The sequence below is a fragment of the Panthera pardus genome, unplaced genomic scaffold (assembly GCF_024362965.1).
Source record: "Panthera pardus isolate Hobbes unplaced genomic scaffold, ASM2436296v1 HiC_scaffold_22, whole genome shotgun sequence".
NCBI lineage: Eukaryota > Metazoa > Chordata > Mammalia > Carnivora > Felidae > Panthera > Panthera pardus.
The window spans coordinates 86855613-86875836 of NW_026526788.1; the positions used below are offsets into that span (position 1 = coordinate 86855613).

At 55.9% G+C, this 20224-nt stretch overlaps 1 protein-coding gene and 1 long non-coding RNA gene across 2 annotated transcripts; one reads left to right on the forward strand and one right to left on the reverse strand.

Moving 5' to 3' along the window:
- Window positions 1-27: 27 nt before the first annotated feature.
- On the reverse strand, window positions 28-7444 carry LOC109256708 (uncharacterized). Its single transcript, XR_002075745.2, has 2 exons — window positions 6784-7444; window positions 28-1607 (listed from the first exon to the last, which is right to left on the reverse strand). It is a non-coding gene; the product is annotated as an uncharacterized LOC109256708 (long non-coding RNA).
- Window positions 7445-7611: 167 nt separating this feature from the next.
- PAOX (polyamine oxidase) lies at window positions 7612-18628 on the forward strand. Its single transcript, XM_019432230.2, has 7 exons — window positions 7612-7860; window positions 8457-8943; window positions 11515-11714; window positions 13623-13875; window positions 15333-15445; window positions 15829-15986; window positions 18214-18628. Exons 1-7 carry the CDS (start codon window positions 7677-7679, stop codon window positions 18349-18351), a joined length of 1533 nt encoding a protein of 510 aa, XP_019287775.2. The 5' UTR covers window positions 7612-7676; the 3' UTR covers window positions 18352-18628.
- Window positions 18629-20224: the final 1596 nt, after the last annotated feature.

Consider the following 20224-nt stretch of genomic DNA (forward strand, 5'->3'; position numbering starts at 1 on the left):
TTAACCTTCAAAATAAAAGTCACTTACTTTACCAGCAAAAATGGGTTTATTTGGAAATAGCAGAGAAGAGCAATTAGGGACATGCCAGCTATAGTCCAGTGCAACAGAGGAGAGGAACTTTATTTTATGCAGAAGGAGGACTTTGGGAGGCACTGCCTCAAGCTGAAGTCCTTTGGAGAGAAGCAAGATTTCCTGGTGATGAGCGTTTCTTGGCTGAGTTGCAGGAGTGGTCCTTGTTTTTGTGCACATGCAATGTTCATCTCTTCCTGTAGGGGCCTGTAATTGATGATCCTTTATTCCCAAGGATTCTTATGTTGGGTCTGTAATTCACAATTCCTGTAATCCACATGGAGTGGTATGGCTCCGCCTTTTGGCCTCGGGACTCTATTTTGGTGAGGTTTCTCTTATTGTGGTGTGTGTATATACACATACATACATATATATATACACATATGTGTATATATGCATATATACACGTATATGTATATATATACACACACACACACACATATACACACACACATACATACACACACACACACACACACACGTATGTTGGGCCTCAGCAAAGTTTAAAAACCTTTGTATTCCAAAGGACACCACGAAGAAAGTGAAAAGACAACCCACAGAATGAGAAAAATTTTTTGCAAATAAAAGATGTGATAAGGGTCTTGTGTCTAGAATATATAAAAACACTTTCAACTCCATAATAAAAAGGCAAACCATCAAAAAATGGGCAAAGGAGGGGTGCCTAGATGGCTCAGTTGGAAGGCCGTGTGACTCTTGATCTTGGGGTTGTAAGTTCAAGTTCCACGTTTGGTGTAGCGGTTACTAAAAAGTAAGCCAAAAAATGGGCAAAGACTTGAACAGAAACTTCTCCAATAAAGATATACAGATGACCAATGTGCGCACAAAAAGGTGCTCAGTATCTGTAGTCACTAGGGAAATGCAAATCAAAACCACAATGAGAGATCACCTCATACTAGAATGGCTATAACCAAAAAGGACAGATAATGGTAACGGTTCGCAAGGATGTGGAGAAATTGGAAGGCTTATTCACTGCTGCCGGGAATGTAAAATAATGCAGTCACTTTGGAAGGTAGTCTGGCAGTTCCTCAAAAAGTTAAACATAGTGTGACCATATGACCCAGCAATTCTACTCCTGCCTATATACCCAAGAGAATGAAAACATAGGTCTACACAACATCTTGTTCGTGAATATTCATAGCAGTGTTATTCATAGTATCAAAAATGTGGGAAAAAAATCCAAATGCCGATCACCTTAATGGGTAAAAATGTGATATGTCTATACAATGAATGCATTAAAATGGATTAGAATATACAATAGAATGTTATTTGGCAATAAAATGAGGTGTACTGACACCTGCTACAATGTGGGTGAATGATATGCTGAGTGAAAAAGGCCCTGTACTATTGTATGACTCCATTTACACAAATGTCCAGAATAGGCAGATCCATAGCAGCAGAAATCAGATTAGTAATCGCAGGGGTTGCAGAAGGGGTGTGGTGGGGCACTGCTAAAAAGGAGTTTCTTCTTGGAGTGACGAGCATGTTCCAAACTTGCTTGTGGTGATGGTTTCACAGCTCTGTAAACATACTGTAAACCAGGGAATTGCACGCTTTAAACGGGTGAACTATATGGCATGTGAATTGTGATCAGTAAAGCTGTTTACAACTGGACAACCTGATTTGCTTAGGTCACATGGGCAACATCACTGAGTAGTTGCAGCCTCGATGGCCAGGGGTGGCCCTCGGGCTGATCAGAAGCTCATGACAGAAACAAGGGTGTCCTGTGTGTGCTCGAGCTGCTGCTGGTGGCCTCAGACACAGCCAAGTAGTCCAGCCCCGGTCGCGGCCATGGGACTTTTCTGTTTCCAAGAATGTGGGACGAGGATGACAGACCCAGCTACTGGTCACAGTGCTGGTTGCAGCTATAGTTTGATTCAGGCGGTGGTGCCACAGTGAAGGGACACAGGGGCAGGAGATGTCCTTTCCTACAGCCTGGGGACTAAGGTGCTCCCTCCCCCCAGGTGTCAACCTAGCTGTCTTCTCTCCCCAGCCATAAACTCAGGTTGTGAACTTTGCCTTCTCTCCAATCACCCTCTACATGCACCCAGGCCTTCCATTCAGATGTCATCTGCATGGGCCACCACTGGGCTGGGGGCAGGGGTACACATGGAGCAGGTATTCAGTCAAGTGGTCCCTGCCTTCAAGGTGTAGGGCTGTGTCAAACAAGAAGATCCAGGGGAGTGGGCCAGAATTAAGTTTGAGTCCCCCAGACCCTGTTTTGGCCAGCTTCTTATCCAGGAATGATCAGGGCAGAATCTAACTTCCTAAATAGCCCCTGCAGCCCCTCATGATCCTGATCTTACCAGTGTTGACTGAGAAAAGAGGCAGAGTTGAAGTAAAACAAAAGCATTATTTGGGGTCTCAGAATTGCAATTTGGGTTGTAGAGATTTGGGTAGCAGCCCAAATTGTGTCCTCCTAGGGAAAAAACATCAAGGTTTTTTATTTTTATCTTTTTCAAGTTTATTTATTCATTTTGAGAGAGAATGAGGGCAAGAGCAGGGGAGGGGCAGAGAGAGAGGGAAAGAGAGAACCCCAAGCGGGCTCCACCCTGCACAGAGCTCACAAACCGCGAGATCATGACCTGACCTGAAATCAAGAGTCTGATGCTCAACCGACTGAGCCACCCAGGCACCCCAAAAGTCAGGGCTTTTTAAAGACCAAAGGGAATGCTTGTAGGCACTGTTTACTAAGAATTTTGATTGGTGTGGGCAGTAGAAAACTAATCTTGGCTGAATATAATCGATTGCTAAGGCTACCACTAAGCAAAGTCTTTCTGTGCTGCGTTGCCGGTGTTTGGGCAGAGTCCTTGGAGCCCAGTTCAAAGTTCATGGCTTTACCTGGTGAGGGCGTGAACAGGCTGTCCCCTTGAAGGCCCCCTGGCTCCATCTGAAAAACTCCTTGACAAACGTGACTCCATCTCATTTTACCTTTCACACCAGAAAGAACAGGCTGGCTGCTGGAGGAGGAGAAAGTCCCCACTCATGAGGTACCAGATGCTTGGGGTATGGACATCATCAAATACCTGTTTCTGGGCAGCCACTGGCAGACGATAAAGGGAAAGGATAACCGAAAACATGGCACCGGGTAGTTTTAAGGGTGATAGAGCCAGCTGACAGGACAAGGGCAGTGACAACGCGGCCTGAAAATGGGGCTGCAGCTGTGAGACACAGCCGGCCACCTGGAGAGAGGGCTGACATCTGGCCAGTTAGTCTGCCCAGAGTGACCAAGGCCCGGACGAGGAGGTCCCCCTCACTGAAGGATGACGTGTGCCTCACAGCCCCATGGGTCATGTCCTGAGTGTGGCATTGTGCTGCCACATCAGGGGCAATGGGCGTGTCACTAGAAACTCTCTAACAAGCTCCAAACAAGCCACAATGACCCAGTTTTCTAGCCCTGCTTACAGGGGCTGCTTGCCACCCCAAACTAAGGCCCAGGCCAGAAGCCACGAGCTCTAAACAAGCCCCCAAGGCCCAGTTTTTGACCAGTTTGATCCAGTTCCGGCAGCGGGCTAACCCTCCAGGTGACCTTGGGATTGTAACAGAAAACACTCGCTAGCACCCTGACAGACCCACTGTGCCCATTTAGGGAAAACAGAGGTTGCGCTGACTCCAAGAAAGCCTCCTTCTTCCCTGAAAAACCCTGCCAGCTTGCTCACTAGCCCCTTAAGTACCCTGACGCCATAAAACCCTGACCCTGAGACCTGACCCAGGAGACGGAACCTTTAGAGCACAAGCTCCCCTTCTCTATTCTCTGGTCATTGAATAAATTACCGGCTTGCCACGAAATACTATTTGGTTATTTGGCAAACAGTACTGAGTAGGAACTAGCCACTTTGATAACAGATGGGCTTCTTGGGCTCCACCACCAGCCTGACTTCAGGGGTCACATCAGGGCTCTCACCACGGGCATACCTGTAGGAGACCCAGAGACCAGCAGCCATTTTCTGGAGTTTGGGACACCAAGAGTCTTTAATCTGTGGGCTGAAGTGTCCTCAGTGGTAGACCAGACGTCTGGGACATTGACCACAGCTCAGTGACCCTGCTGAGTTGAACCCTGGGGGAACCCCAGGGCATATAGGGGAACCTCTGAGGAGGAAGCCCCCTGAACCAGCGGCTTTACTCCAGGTGCTACAGTCAGGGGTAAAGTTTCCCCCAAAGGGAGAGCTCTCTCTTCCAGAAAACAGGTGATACCAGGGTCATGTTTCATTGGATTCATCAGATCGGCAGGGATGTCAGGCTGAGTGACAAGGCCAGGGGTCTGGCGGTCAGCTCTGTGAACTGGTCTTGTCCTGGCACTGCTTCTGGGTTCCCTGCAACCTCCGGTTTCCTCCTGGGGCTTTATGTCCCTGCCAGGGGCTGTGCAGGGGTCAGGTGAGCGCCTCCAGTCAGAGGGTGCACCTCTAGGGACCGGCACCCTCTGACACGCTGTGTTATCCCCGCCTTTCCCTGCACCAGACAGCTGTCAAGGATCCTATTGGGGAGCAGGGATGAGGTACGGAGGGAGGAGCCCAGGGCCACCTGCCCAGCATGCAGCTGCACAAAAGCTGCCCTCCAACCACTGTGGTCCCCAGGGGCAGAGATCGTTCCTGGCAGTCACTCGTGGGTGTCCCGGCCTGCTTGGTTGCCTATATGACCAGCCACAGAAACTGTTCAGTGTCGGGAGACAGGTCAGCCTGTGGTCTGGGCACTCTGCAAGAATTCTCAGACACTGCTTCCTGCCTGTGGCAGCACCCCTCCCAACATCATTCTTTTAAGGTGCATGTATTGCTTGCATGTACATTTCATTGAGAGTCACATATTTACTCATATTTTTATGTCTACTTTCTGAATTCCAGAAGGGCTGGGATTTTGCCACTATTTGGTCATTGTTCAGGGATGAGTCTTCTGCACCTTGTATCATTTGAATAGGTATTCTCATGTTTAAGAAACTGTTAAGATTATAGGCAGTGGCCCTGGTGACTGTCTGGTGCCATCCTGGCAGCAGCCTGGAAGTCTGTCTCTGCACAGAGGCACAGTTGGGAGTGCGTCTCCAGCACCCAGAATACTGACCGTCTGCACTCTCTTCCACTCTTTGGCTCCAAAATACTAGCAGGCAGGCATGCATGCTGCACGCAGGACACCGGAAGATGCTGGGGAGACTGGCCAGCCCAGAGGAAAGAGTTAGAGATACTGAAGGGGGGGGGGCTCCCCAATCAACAGGCCCCCTGAGCACCCCAGAGTCAAACTCAAATTTGATGAGTCCCACTTACAAGTCTGATATTTCCAAATAGCCTTCTGGTATATTCCTCCTCACGAGCAAACAAACATTACCTGACGGCATGTAAAGCGTCTTCCTGGAAGGTAGGAACGGAAGAAACAGCAAAGAGATAACTCAGAGCAAACATACCAGGCAGGAGAATGATACTGCAGTATTTCTCATTCATACCCTCAGACATTGCTCACTTGAAGCAAGAACAGCATTTCTCTAAACACTGACATGAGTGGAAGAAGAAAGAGCTCTTGGAAATTAGACACTGTGACAGCAGAAACAAAATTCTCATGGGAGAAATCCCTCAGAAAGCAGAGCAAAGGGTAAAGATGGAAAACAGGAGCGACTACGTTCGAGGGTCAGGCTCAGACCTCTGACATCCTAAAACAGGAATTCTAATTTTTTAAAATTTCTTTAGAGAGAAAGAGAGAGAGCACATGAGCAGGGGAGGGGCAGAGGGAGAGAATCCCCAGCAGGCTCCACGCTCCCACCACCCTGGGATCACCATCTGAGCCGAAATCAAGAGCCCGATGCTCCATCGACTGCACCACCCGTGCACCCCCTAAAATAGGAATCCTGGAAAGAGGAAATGTGGAATCGAGGAACAAGTCATTGGTAGAAATGATTGACTAGTGAAACAGCCTACGAAAGAAGTTCCCGGGAGTGAGGGACAGGCGTTTCCCGACTGAGGGCTCTTTGAGTTCCCATCACAGTGAAAGAAAATCCAGGCACTTGGAGCCACCACGTTGTGAAATTTCAATAGATGATCCTGAAAATTTGCAGGGAGGAACCAGCCTCCACTGTGGTAAAGGATTATAAATTCGAAAGCCTGTGAATTTCTTAACAGCACCCCTAACAAGCGAGGGGACAATGCCTTCACAGTCTGAAGGAAGAAGCCTCTAACCTAGAATTCTTTGCTTAGAGCGTGTGAGGGCAAATCAAAGACATTTTCAGGTCTGCAGTAACATTAAAAAAAAAAGATATCCCAGACACCTTTTCTCAGCTTCACCAAAACAGGTGAGTGAATCAAGGAAAAAGACCAGATGGCTGGAGAGGGCCAGCACAGGTGGAGAGAAGGGAATCCTTCCGGAGATGGACGGGGGAAACCCAGACAGACCATCCGCCCAGACTGGAGCTGACCAAGGAGTTCGCGGCTGAAGCCTGCAGAGCCTCCTGTCCCTGGCCACCCTCGCCCGCGGGCACAGGTGGCCACAGAAAGCCCACGGAAGCCTCCGGGTGGACTAGTGCGTGGCTAAGAAGGAATGACATGCGCTAACACGTGGTTACAGGAAAGTTTTGGGCAGAGGGCAGGAACTTTCTAATTCTTGCAAGACCTTCCTGAACTAGGGGAATTCTCTAGAGAGGCCGGTATGCTTGATTAAGCACTAAAGGGCTTCTGGGACCAGTGGGGGGAGGGGGAAAGTGCTAGAAAGTTCTTCACTTACCTTCGTTTATCTTGAACTTGGTACATCTTGAACTTCGTACTTGATGTGTGGTACACGTGTGTATAAAGACACGTGACCACGTACACACAGAACAGTGTCGTCGCCGAAAGACTGTCGCGCAGTCCCGCTTTGTACGTGCTAAGCTCTCCCGGTCCTACCCTGACGTCACGGCCGTCCTCGACTTCCACCTACGGGCTCCACGACGCCCCAAGGTGAAGGCGCTCACCTGCTTTTCCGAGGCAGGAGAGAGGCGTCTCCTCCGCCTCCTGGTCGCCTTTCCCACGTCTCCTTGGGAAGGAGACACGAGCCACCTGGCCGGCCGCCGGCCGCATCCTCCCCCCCGTGGGGACACTCGCCCACACGGCCCAGTAGCGGGGCTTCGGCGCCTGCAACCGGGCTGGAGACACACACGGGCGGCGCCACGCTCGCCCTTGCCCGGCCTGCACTTCTGCGCCACCAACATGGCCGGGAACCCTGAGCCCAGCCCACAGGGTCTCGTGGTGGGGCTGGCGCCTGAGCCTGGCCTCGCCCCGCGCCCCTGGCTCCTTGCTCCACCTCCGGGCCTACGCCTTCTGGCCTCCGGCCCGCAGCCCTTCGCCCGCCGCCCCCCATCCACCTGCAGTCCCGCGCCCACCGCGCCCACCGCGCCCACCGCGCCCACCGCGCCCACCGCGCCCACCGCGCCCACCGCGCCCACCGCGCCCACCGCGCCCACCGCGCCCACCGCGCCGCGCTTCCACCAGCCGCACCCCGCCCCACTCCCACTCCAACTTCCATTTACCTCCAGTTCCGCCCCGCCCCCTCGCCCCGCCCCTCGCCCCGCCTCCGGTCCTCTGGGTGCTCTCCGCACTTGAGAGCGGCGGAGACGCGCGGCGACTGCTCGGGACGGCGCGATGGAGTCGAGTGGCGGCCGCGCGGAGGCCCCGGGTCGCGGCCCGCGGGTGCTGGTGGTGGGCGGTGGCATCGCGGGGCTGGGGGCGGCGCAAAGGCTCTGCAGCCACTCGGCCTTCCGGCGGCTGCGGGTCCTGGAGGCCACTTGCCGCGCCGGCGGCCGCATCTGCTCAGAGCGCAGCTTCGGTAACGGCCTTTCTCGTAACCCCTTTCCGGACCCCCTTTCTGGAACCCAGCGGGTGTCGCCCGAGCTCTGCCGCTCCTGGTCCGGCCTGCGCCCAGGGTTAACCGACTCAGAAGCCTTACCTGGTCCCCTGAGTGAATCTCCGCCCCACCCCACTTAATCAGCCAAAGTTCAATGGTCCCCGAAACTCAGCTGCCTGGTTGGCAGGGCCTGCCCCTGCGGGGGAGGGTAACCCATGTCTCTGCAGTCGCCCCCGTTGTGTCCCACAAGTAGCACCGTCCCCCTCCTCTCCCCTCCCCCCTCAGCCCCCCCCCAGCCTCGGGACCACTCCCAGGTGTCCCTTTTGCCCCCATGCCTGGTCTCCACGTGTCCTCCCAGGGCAGGTGCAGGCCAGCACCCCCTCCTCAAGTGTCCCCCTTAAACCAGGTCTGAGCGGGTGCTGCCATGAAGGACTGTAATCTTTCAGGGACTCTATGGCCCTGGGCTGGTTTTCAGAGCTTATTTGGGGAGGGCAGGGCTGCGTGTGGTCCAGGAGAAGGGCTCAGGGGTGGCCTTTGTGGAGAGAGAACCTCAAGGTGGCATCTCCTGCCCTTCCCAGGTGGCGTGGTAGAGCTAGGTGCTCACTGGATCCACGGGCCCTCCCAGGGCAACCCCGTCTTCCAGCTGGCAGCCAGGTACCAGCTGCTGGAGGAAAAGGACTTGTCAGAGGAGAACCAGCTGATTGAGACTGGGGGCCACTTGGTCTTGCCCTCCGTGTCCTACACTAGCTCTGGGGTAAGTGTGAGCCATGAGCTGGTGGTGGAGATGGCTGGTCTGTTCTATGGGCTCATCGACCAGACCCGGGAGTTCCTGCACCTGCCGGACGCCCCAGTGCCCAGTGTCGGGGAGTACCTGAAGAGGGAGATCAGTCAGCATGCAGCTGGCTGGACGGAGGACGAGGAGACCAGGAAGCTCAAGCTGGCCATCCTCAACAGCTTCTTCAACGTGGAGTGCTGTGTGAGCGGCACCCACAGCATGGACCTGGTGGCCCTCGCACCCTTCGGGGAATACACCGTGCTGCCGGGGCTGGACTGCACCTTTCCTGGGTATGTGCCTGCCCCACCCGCCCAGTCAGCCCTCCACCCCCTAGTCCCCCTCCATGTCCCCCCACCGTCCCTCCACCCACCCAGGCCCCCCCATGTCCCCCCACCGTCCCTCCACCCACCCAGGCCCCCCCATGTCCCCCACTGTCCCTCCACCCACCCAGGCCCCCCCATGTCCCCCACTGTCCCTCCACCCACCCAGGCCCCCCCATGTCCCCCCACCGTCCCTCCACCCACCCAGGCCCCCCCATGTCCCCCCACTGTCCCTCCACCCACCCAGGCCCCCATGTCCCCCACTGTCCCTCCACCTCCCCATGTCCCCCCACAGTCCCCTCCACCCACCCAGGCCCTCCCATGTCCCCCCACAGTCCCTACACCCACCTAGGCCCTCCCATGTCCCCCCACAGTCCCTACACCCACCTAGGCCCCCATGTCCCCCCACAGTCCCCTCCACCCACCCAGGCCCCCCCATGTCCCCCCACCGTCCCTCCACCCACCCAGGCCCCCATGTCCCCCTACCATCCCTCCACCCACCCAGGCTCCCCCATGTCCCCCCACTGTCCCTCCACCCACCCAGGCCCCCCCATGTCCCCCACAGTCCCTCCACCCACCCAGGCCCCCATGTCCCCACACAGTTCCTCCACCCACCCAGGCCGCCTCATGTCCCCCCACAGTCTCTCCGCCCACCCGGGCCCCCCCCATGTCCCCCCACTGTCCCTCCACCCACCCAGGCCCCCATGTCCCCCTACTGTCCCTCCACCCACCCAGGCCCCCCCATGTCCCCCCACAGTCCCTCCACCCACCCAGGCCCCTATGTACCCCCCACAGTCCCTCCACCCACCCAGGCCCCCATGTCCCCCCACCGTCCCTCCACCCACCCAGGCCCCCCCATGTCCCCCCACTGTCCCTCCACCCACCCAGGCTCCCCCATGTCCCCCCACCGTCCCCCCACCCACCCAGGCCCCCCCATGTCCCCCACTGTCCCTCCACCCACCCAGGCCCCCCCATGTCCCCCACAGTCCCTCCACCCACCCAGGCCCCCATGTCCCCACACAGTTCCTCCACCCACCCAGGCCCCCCCATGTCCCCCCACAGTCTCTCCGCCCACCCAGGCCCCCCCATGTCCCCCCACTGTCCCTCCACCCACCCAGGCCCCCATGTCCCCCCACCGTCCCTCCACCCACCCAGGCCCCCCCATGTCCCCCCACTGTCCCTCCACCCACCCAGGCTCCCCCATGTCCCCCCACCGTCCCTCCACCCACCCAGGCCCCCCCATGTCCCCCACTGTCCCTCTACCCACCCAGGCCCCCCCATGTCCCCCACAGTCCCTCCACCCACCCAGGCCCCCATGTCCCCACACAGTTCCTCCACCCACCCAGGCCCCCCCATGTCCCCCCACAGTCTCTCCGCCCACCCAGGCCCCCCCATGTCCCCCCACTGTCCCTCCACCCACCCAGGCCCCCATGTCCCCCACTGTCCCTCCACCTCCCCATGTCCCCCCACAGTCCCTCCACCCACCCAGGCCCCCCCATGTCCCCCCACAGTCCCTCCACCCACCCAGGCCCTCCCATGTCCCCCCACAGTCCCTACACCCACCTAGGCCCCCATGTCCCCCACAGTCCCTCCACCCACGCCCCTATGTCCCCCCACTGTCCCTCCACCCACCCAGGCCCCCCCATGTCCCCCCACAGTCCCTCCACCCACCCAGGCCCCCATGTCCCCCCACTGTCCCTCCACCCACCCAGGCCCCCCCATGTCCCCCACTGTCCCTCCACCCACCCAGGCCCCCATGTCCCCCTACTGTCCCTCCACCCACCCAGGCCCCCCATGTCCCCCCACTGTCCCTCCACCCACCCAGGCCCCTATGTACCCCCCACTGTCCCTCCACCCACCCAGGCCCCATGTCCGCCACTGTCCCTCCACCCACCCAGGCCCGCTCCATACACCCTGGGACTTCTTCCATTTACCTCAGGTTGAGCTGGGAAGCAGGGGAGGGTGACAGGGTCAGGGGGACATTAGTCTTCCCTGTTTTAGAGAGATCCTTGTTTCTCTAGTTTTGCTCATTTAGGAAAAATAATTATTTTCAAGAAAAGGTGGTTAGAAGAAGGCAGTGCGTCTCACAGATCTTTCTTCTGCCCGTGTTTACGAGGCCCCTTATGTGCTAAGTGCTGTGTGAAGGCTTCAGCCCCTGTGATGGACAGACAGCCGACCCCTGTGGTGGGTGGCTGTCCTGCCCCCCCCCCCCCCCCCCCCCAGCATTCCAGAGACCCTCGCAGGCTTGTCCGTCTGGGCTCTGTCTGCCTGGGCTGTCCGGGCATTCACCCCAAGGTTCCTGGCAGAGGAGGGCATCTGTGATCAGAAGCAGGGGGCCAGGCGGGGCAGGGAGGAGGCCTTTTCCCACGATTGCCTCCATTTGCTCATGCTCGTGGACTCCTCCTGGTTGCCCCGACTGAGGTGGACTGGAAACCACCAGGGGCAGGGGTGGGGGGAACCCTTGCCCTCCTCCCTCCTTCCCTGCAGGGCACTTCCTCCAGCGGCTTCCTCTGAAGACACCAGCGCTTCTGTCTCTCCTAGGGGCTACCAGGGGCTCACAAACCGCATAATGGCCTCCTTGCCCGAGGACGTGGTAGTTTTTAACAAGCCTGTGAAGACCATTCACTGGAATGGGTCCTTCCGGGAAGCCTCTTCTCCTGGGGAGACGTGTCCGGTGTTGGTGGAGTGTGAGGACGGAGGCTGCTTCCCTGCACATCATGTCATTGTCACTGTGCCCTTAGGTAAAGCTGCTTTTCCCCACAGGTTTCCCTCTGGTCACCCATCCCAGGTGCCCCGGCCTCTGGCTGTCTCCCACCTCAGCTGGCTCTGTGGTGTTTGTTCGGCCGCTAAGTTCGTATTTTCATTGTAGTCCTGGACAGGATTATTCTAATGTGTTTTGTAGCAACTGCATGCTTTGGAATTGAGTTTCACAGTAAGAGAAAGCCCACGTGTTGCTTCTTCAGAGGTCATTTATGGACAGGTTGGGACTGCCTCCAGGGGTTCCCCAAACCCTGCTTTCTTGGACACGGCAAAGGGTGTGACAGCCGGGTCTCAGGTTCAGTCCTTGTATGATTGAGAAAGGAGTCAAGTATAGGGTTCCGTTTAATTCTAGATCTGACGCCCTAGACAGAAGCCATTGGTGGGAGTTGGAAATTCGACAAAGGATGGGAGTGGCTGGGAGCCACGCCGTGTCTGTGCTATCTCACTGACTCCCCACACTTAGTTGTCCAAGTTCACCAGCCTAGCAAAGCCAGAGCTGCTGTAAGATGAAGAGCCCCCCCAGCCCGGTGGCTACAGCCTGCGCCCTGGGGTCCCTCAGGACGCAGCTTGCTGACCACCTAGTCCTTTCTCCCACATGTGGAATCGTACTGGACATATTAGCATAGTCTTCGGCTGCTCCTCTCTTGCCAACCCTGTCTTTTTGGTCAATACAACTTGTGTCCGTGTTTCCAACTCAGCACATATAGATCCGTGACATGGGTTTTTCCCCCCACCAATGTCTGTATTCATTCACTGCTGTGGTGTGTGCTAACTGAGCCTCTGCTATAATCAGCAGGTGCATTACTGTGAATGTTGATATTGTTCACAAGGAGCCAGGACACCCGTCACATAGCCACATAGTTATTTTTTATTTGAAGATGTCATTACTCAATATTACTTAAAATCGGTGGAAGTTTAGGTTATTTTCACTTTTTCTGTTCTACGTAACGTTTCCCACGTGCATTTAAAAACACTTGTGTGGGACACCTGGGTGGTTCAGTTGGTTGAGCATCCAACTCCTGATTTCGGCTCAGGTCATGATCCCAGGGTCATAGGATGGACCCCTGTGTCGGGCTCTGTGCTGAGTGTGGAGCCTGCTTGAGTCTCTCTCTCTCTCTCTCTCTCTCTCTCTCTCTCTCTCTCTCTCTCTCTCTCTCTCTCTCCCCTCTTTCTCTCCCTCTCCCTCCCTCCTCTCTCCATTCCTCCCTCTGTCCCTCTCCCCTATGCACGCACACACACACTCCCTCTCTCTCAAATAAAATTCCCAAACAAAACAAACAAAACACATGTGCGAACGTATCTGTGGCATGGATTGCAGTAGAGGAACTGCTGGGCAGACAGGGACTGTGGCGGAGGCCACGTGACCCCCCTGTGGATCTGCTTCCTGTTGGGCTGTTTGTCCTTTACTCACTGCCTTTCAAGATATCTCTGTCTTAAGGAGATTGGCTTGTGCTGCAGACATCTCACCTGGTTGTTTGACTCTGGGCAAGACATAATTTTTTGTCATGCAGATACTCTTTCTGTAGCTTCTGGATAAAGCCTGTTTGTTGTCTCCTCCAAACCAATCCACGTCAGCGTGGACTGTAGACATCGCGAGGTGGAAGGTTTAGAAGGGGAAACTGTCCTGAGAATGGTTCGGGGGTGTGCCAACGGCCCCTGCCTGACCAGCTGGCCACGGGGCCCTCTGTGTCCCTCCATGGTGGTGCTGCTCGCTGAGGCTGAGTCCAGAGATGGCCAGAGCCAGCCCGGCGTCTGGGAGCCCGGTTGAGCTGGGGCTGGTGTGGGTCCCTGGAGGCCTCTTCTCTGACTCCTCTGACGGGGGTCGGGGTGTGACTCTCGCCTCCAGGTTAAGAGATGTGGTGTAAGTTGGGTCCACTTATGAATTCCAGGTTTTCTTAAAGAACGTCTGGACACTTTCTTTGAGCCCCCGCTGCCCACCCAGAAGGCAGAAGCGATCAGGAAAATAGGCTTTGGGACCAACAATAAAATCTTCCTGGAGTTTGAGGAGCCCTTCTGGGAGCCAGACTGCCAGTTCATCCAGGTGGTGTGGGAAGACACGTCGCCCCTGCAGGACGGCACCTCCGAGCTCCAGCACGTCTGGTTCAAGAAGCTTATTGGCTTTTTAGTCCTGCCTTCCTTCAAGTACGTATGCTTCTTGAGTTTCTCTGAGGAAGCTTCAGGTGTGAGCTCTGCAGGGGCTGGCTCGTTGGCCTTAGTTTGGTTGAGAATCAGCGGTGTGTTGGTTCACTGGGAGGTGTTTCTGGAGGATTTCTGGGTGGGATCCCAAGGGCAGCCAGAGCCTGATGACAGACACCAGGGGGCCAACCCTGCAGGGACAGACAGAAGCCTGCTGTGTGCAGCTTGTCGTATCTCCGGGCCTGGGGGCCTGGAATGTGCCCGTGGCCTGGCAGGAATGTTCCATCAGTAGGAAAGTATTTCCTGAAATCTCCAGGAAGCTGGGGCGTGTAGGGTTCAGGAGGAATTTGAAACATGGACGTGTCTGGAGCTGGAAGACAGTATTTAAACCTGTTGCAGTACAAGTCATGGAATCAAAGACCCATCGGTGGCTAAATTGTGTGGCCCAGCCATAAAACATAAGTAATGTGGCAACTCTGGACTCGGTGTTTACTCAGAAATAAGACCATGAATAATTTGGGGGGGGGCTGATTTTTCCAGCAAGATCAAAAGACGTGGTTAGTATGTTGTGGTCCAGTTTCCACACAGACGGGGTGGGATCGGGGACCATGGTCTTGGCCTGGAGGACAAAACACAGGCATGCCTGCCGGCATAGAGCATCCCCAGTGGTCATGAGAGTAGGATGTACGGGCTCCTCCAGCCTACGAGGGACCCTGCATGTCTCCTTTGCACTGAGGATGAAGCTGACTCCAGGGCTCAGAAATGTGGCCGTGGCTGTGTGGATGGGTGGTGGAGCGGTGGCTTGGGGGGCCCGGCCAGCTTCCCTACGCCTGGCTCTCTGGCCTGTGCTCTGTGCTCAGGACATTGGTGGGGATGAGAGTCCTGGGGACACGTCGTGGCTCTCACACTTTGTGGTCTCAGGAACCCCCTTTATACTCTTTAAAAGTATCGAAGATCCCAAAGAGCTTTTGTTTATGTGGTTGTATCTGTGCATTTACCACATTAGAGATTAAAACTGAGAAGTTTAAAAATTGTTATTTTTAAATGGTAAGCCTATACCATGTTAACATAAATATCGTTTTTAAATGAAAAATAACTGTATTTCTTAAAAAAAATTTTAAAACATTTTATTTATTTTTGAAAGACAGAAAGAGAGAGTGAGCCGGGGAGGGGGAGAGAGAGAGAGAAAGGGAGACACAGAATCTGAAGCAGGCTCTAGGCTCTGAGTTGTCAGCACAGAGCCCGGTGCTGGGCTTGAACCCACGAACCGTGAGATCGTGACCCCAGGGAAAACAAGAGTCCATGCTTAATTGCCTGAGCCACCCAGGCGCCCTGTGAAACGAGCTCTGACCTCACAGAACCCTGGAGTTTGTGGCCCACACTTGCAGAACTGCCCGGCACAGGTGACTGTGGCCACGGCTGGCCGGTGGCCAGGCGTGTCAGGGGTGTGTCTCCCCACGCAGGTCTGCCCACGTCCTTTGTGGGTTCATCGCTGGGCTGGAGTCCGAGTTTATGGAGACCCTGTCCGACGAGGAAGTGCTTCTGTCTCTGACCCAAGTGCTCCGCAGGGTGACAGGTACCGAGCACGCGTGCGGCCAGGGCACCACCTGGGCCCCTTGGTGAACTCTGTAGGGCAACCAGGGCACCAGCTGTGCAGAACTGAACTTGGAGCTGTGAGCCTCTAGGACAGTCCTCCCTTCTGTTAGTGGGGTCACTCGAGTGTTCATCTCTGAGGAACCGAAATGGCTTTGCCAACACTTTCCACTTCTTTTTTCTGTTTCCGGGGGTTCTGAGTTAAGCAAAGCGGGTAAGACAGAGACAGCCCTCTGATGAATACATTCGTGGCTTGGGTTTCGTTCCGGGTAGTTTCCTGACTTTCCAGCTGCGGGGTCTTAAATGGAAGAGCGGCCGGGGCCAGGCGGCCCGCGGTGCAGGGGTAACACGTGTCTCTGGGTTCAGGAAACGCCGAGCTCCCCGCGCCCAGGAGCGTGCTGCGCTCGCGCTGGCACAGCGCCCCGTACACCAGGGGCTCCTACAGCTACGTGGCGGTGGGCAGCTCCGGGGACGACGTGGACCTGCTGGCGCAGCCCCTGCCTGCGGACGGCGCGGAGGCGCAGGTGAGGCGGCGGGTGGGCGGAGTCCGTGGGCTTCTTGAAATTATGAACTATTACGCATGTATTATTTTATCAGAATTCTACATGCGCATAGACTGAAGCATCAGAGAGTTCGGCAGTGCTGGCTAACAAAATAAAATAACACGAGATACAGCAGGCTGGTGGAGGGCCCGACACCCCCTTCCCAGCCTATTCTGGCGGAGTCTCCTCTCCAGGTTTATCACATCTCCAAATAACGCGTCTACCTGCCCCAAAGCATGCAGTCGTGGAACACTTGGAATGTGCGCGCAAGCAGGCGGAACCTTTGGGTCTCCATCTCCAACTGCCGAGCTGTCGGGTGGCGGCGGTCACTCACCCCCTCCCCCCCACCCCGTGATCATGAAGCGTGCCCCACAGGTGACATCATTTTCCTGCACATATTTCCGTGTGCGTCTCTAAAGGATGAGGGACGCCCTCTGAAGATGTGTAACTATAACATCGTTATCGCAGTTACGAATTTACACTAATTCCTCCATATTGTCCAACACTGTTCGGTTTTCCATGTGCTTTATGATCTCTTTTCGGTTTGCTTGTTTGATAACGTTGCTCCTTGAATTTTCACTTTTAAGCATCACTGAATTCTCACTATGGCCGATAAGGTGTTAGCTCTCTTTACTCCTGGGCCCCCCAGCTCCCCATGCGTGCAGCAGTACTTTGGGTGAGGCCCTGTCCACCCCTGGGTGCAAGGAAGCTGCGGCTCCTTTTCCTGCCTCTTTGTAGATGTGAGCGTGTTTCTCAGTGTGAGTGTGTGCAGCGTGTATGTGAGCGTGAGAGAGAGTGTGCAGGCTCATTTTCTTTGCCTGGGTTCTGCTGTTTACATTGTCTCCCGCTTCCTTCCCTCGGGCCAGAGTCAGCTCCAGCCCCTTCAGGCACAGCTGTGGCCTGCCCCCCACCCACGCCCCGTGCCCATGCCCTACCTGCCCGGAGCCCACACCCTGCCTGCCTGCCCCCAGCCCCACCCTTACTGTGTTGGAGCATTTATTCCAGTAGCTTCCTGAGGAGGGGGTGCATGGAGGTAAATGTTTGGGGAAAGTTTGCAGGTGTGGAAATGTCTTTTTTCTACCCTTATACTTAGGTGGTCCAGTCCTGTCACTACAGAACCAACTACCCTAAAACCCACTGGTACAAAACAGACACTTTATTATGATGACAGATCCTATAGGTGGGCACAAGGGACCGTGTGTTTCTGCCATATGATGTCTGGGGTCTCAGCTGGGAAGACGACGTACGGGGATCACGCAGGGCTGGGGCGGGGGTCATCTGAGGCCTCTTCTCTTGCACAGCTGCCCTGGGCGGGGACCCTGACTGGAGTGCCTGCCCGTGGCCTGTGTGGCCCTGGCTTCCTCACAGCATGGCAGCCTCATGAGGCTGCCCACGTGGTGCCCACGACTCTTAGCACAGGTGTGCCCGGGAGCAGGACGCTGCTGGGTGCCAGACGGTGCGGCTGGGCCACACTCCACTGCCCAGCGCGGTCACACGCCTGCCCAGATTCCCGGGGCGGGACGCAGAGCCTACCTTTCAGTGGGAGGCGTCTCCAAAAACTTGTAGCCGTGTAAGAGCCACACACTGGGTGTAGACCCTAGTTCGAGAGTCACTGCCCTCAGGTGTGGAAGACATTCTCCGGTGCTGCAGTGGGGGAGTCCGGGGACATTCAGGTTCCTTTCTTTCCTACCTCCTAGGAAGCTTGGAAGAACATTAGGGCCCTGCTCTCACCAAGCACCTGCCCCACCCCCCCACACGCGATCACTGACGCCACCCTGCACCTTGCCTCGCGCCACACGGAGCTTCCACCCTGCGACTGCTGTCAGCTGGGAGAGTCTCTTAGATTTGCTTTCTTCTCTCTGTTCTTTTTTCTTCTCTTTTTCTTGCTGAGATTTCTGTTGTTTGGACGCTGGACTGGTCCTCAAATTTTCTTATCTTTTTCCCTCCTAATTTCCATCTCTTTGGTTTGTCACTCTGCGTTTTGGGCGATGTTCTTAACATTGCATCGCAAATGGTCTGTTGAATTTTCCATTTTGCAGTAACATTTGGTTCCAGGCGTGTTTGCTCATGTTTCCGGATGTCTTGGGGCTCCGTGGGATTAGTGAAGAATACAGCCACGCCCTTGCCCCCAGCTCTGTGGCCACGGTGACAGTCGTGTGGCCACAGCCTGACTCCTGTGCCCCGTGTTAACCCCGGCTTCTCTTTCCAGGTCCTGTTTGCAGGGGAAGCCACACATCGGGCGTTTTACTCCACCACGCACGGGGCTCTGCTGTCTGGCTGGAGGGAGGCCGACCGGCTCATCGCTCTGTGGGACACCCAAGCGCAGCTGCCCGAGCCCCGGCTCTGAGCCCTGCTCCTTCCATTCCGAGCTGGGCTCTGCCCCTCCTGTGCCGGGGAGGCTGCCACCATCCTTCCTCTGACAGCGTCTGGCCTGGCCAAGATTTGGGGATATTAATGACAGCCTTCCTTTTTTTGGCGACTGGGGACAGCTCTCATTTCTCACGTGTATCATGGAGTCTGGTCAGGGCCGAGCTTGAGCTGAGTGCGAGGTCTTCCTGGAGAAGTGTGACGCAAGGCGCCAGCACTGCTGCTGAGGGCGTGCACATAAAGTGTGTTAAAGCCTCCGTGTGTCCTCATCCTTCCACCTCGGGGCTGCAGCATCTGTCGCTTCTGTCTTCGCCTGGTCTCAGGCTGGGGTCCCTGCAGGGCCCGGTGCCCCCTCCCCTGAGTTCCCTGGACTTTGGGTGCTGTGGTCGCCCCTGGTCCCAGGCATCTCCTGGTGGCCCGAGCTCTCATTGCTGGTGCTCAGGACCGTGCTGACAAGATACCTTAGCAGACACCCATGGCCTGTTGGGCTGGGTGACGGCCAGGTGGAGGGAGCCATGAGTGCACGGGGCACCCCGTCCTGACTTGGGGCCAGAGGTTTTCTGGAGGAAGTGGATGAACAACAAGGCCTCACGAACGCAGAGGAGGGGGACAGCTGGTGTGTCAGGGTGAGTGGGAGCATGCCAGTGCAGTGGGCAGTGTTGGGGTGATAGTGTGGGGATGCCCTGGGTGTTCTGCTCAGCTGACCTCAGCTTCCCTTCCTCAAACTGTCCCAGCGAGGGGGTCGAAGTACCTCCATTTTCACAGCTGGGGAAAGCACAAAATACCTGGAGGTCGAGTTCAGTAATTGTCCAGTCTCACGACTGCCAGCGTAGAGCTTGGGCATCGTCCCAGGACAGGCCCTGAGGGGAGGCAGGTGTGGCTGGAGGGTGGCACTTTGGAGGAGGCCCTTTGGCCACCCTCAGAGGGTGCCTCTGAGGCAGGAGCCTCAGAGGCCTGGACTCTATGCTGCAGGCGGTGGGGCTGCTGGCCCTGCACCCACTTTGAAGTCAGTGGCTTGTGCCTGTCCTCATATCTCTGGCTGCAGTCTGTGTCCTGCTCTGGGGTGGGGCACCCTGGCTCCAGGGGTGAGTGTATGTGTGTTTGGAAGAAGGGCTTTGGGGCCAGGCCTGTCTGGGCTCTTCTCCAATCCCGAGTGGTGCCCAACATGCCCTCGGCCCCAGCACACTCTGCACAGGCCCTTCTCATACCTTCCCCTCCCAGATCAGGTCGCCCCTCCAAGGGGTCTTCCTTGCCTCCACCCTAGAGCTCTGTATGTGTGTCTACTGCTGTGTGTCACTGGAGTGATTTTGCACGGGACACCTACCAGTGAGCTTTGTTTTTTTTTTAATGTTTATTTTTGAGAGAGAGAGAGAGAGATAACGAGTGCACAAGCGGGGGAGAGGCAGAGAGAGGCAGACACAGAGTCTGAGGCAGGCTCCAGGCTCTGAGCCATCAGCACAGAGCCTGACGCGGGGCTTGAACTCACGATCTGTGAGACCATGACCTGAGCCGACGTTGGACGCTTAGCCAGCTGAGCCGCCCAGGTGCCCCAACAGGGTTTTACTTTAGTTTTACAGTCCTAGGTCTATGAGAGATTGCAGCTTCCCTCAGGCGCAATGATCTGTATTGTTGACATCCATCCAAGAGTTCATTGAGCCACGTGCTTTGGGGAGACATTTCTTGTATCCAGAGTGACAAAGGCTGTCCTCTTGGTGGGATGGCTGCTCTGTGATGGGGGGCTGAGGGCTGGGTCCTCTTCTGGTGCCTAACTCATCTGGAGGCCACCTGGGAAGGCTTGTCTCCCATGGTGGATTTGTTTCTCAATCTCTGGAATGTTTAGTGCTGAGAATTAG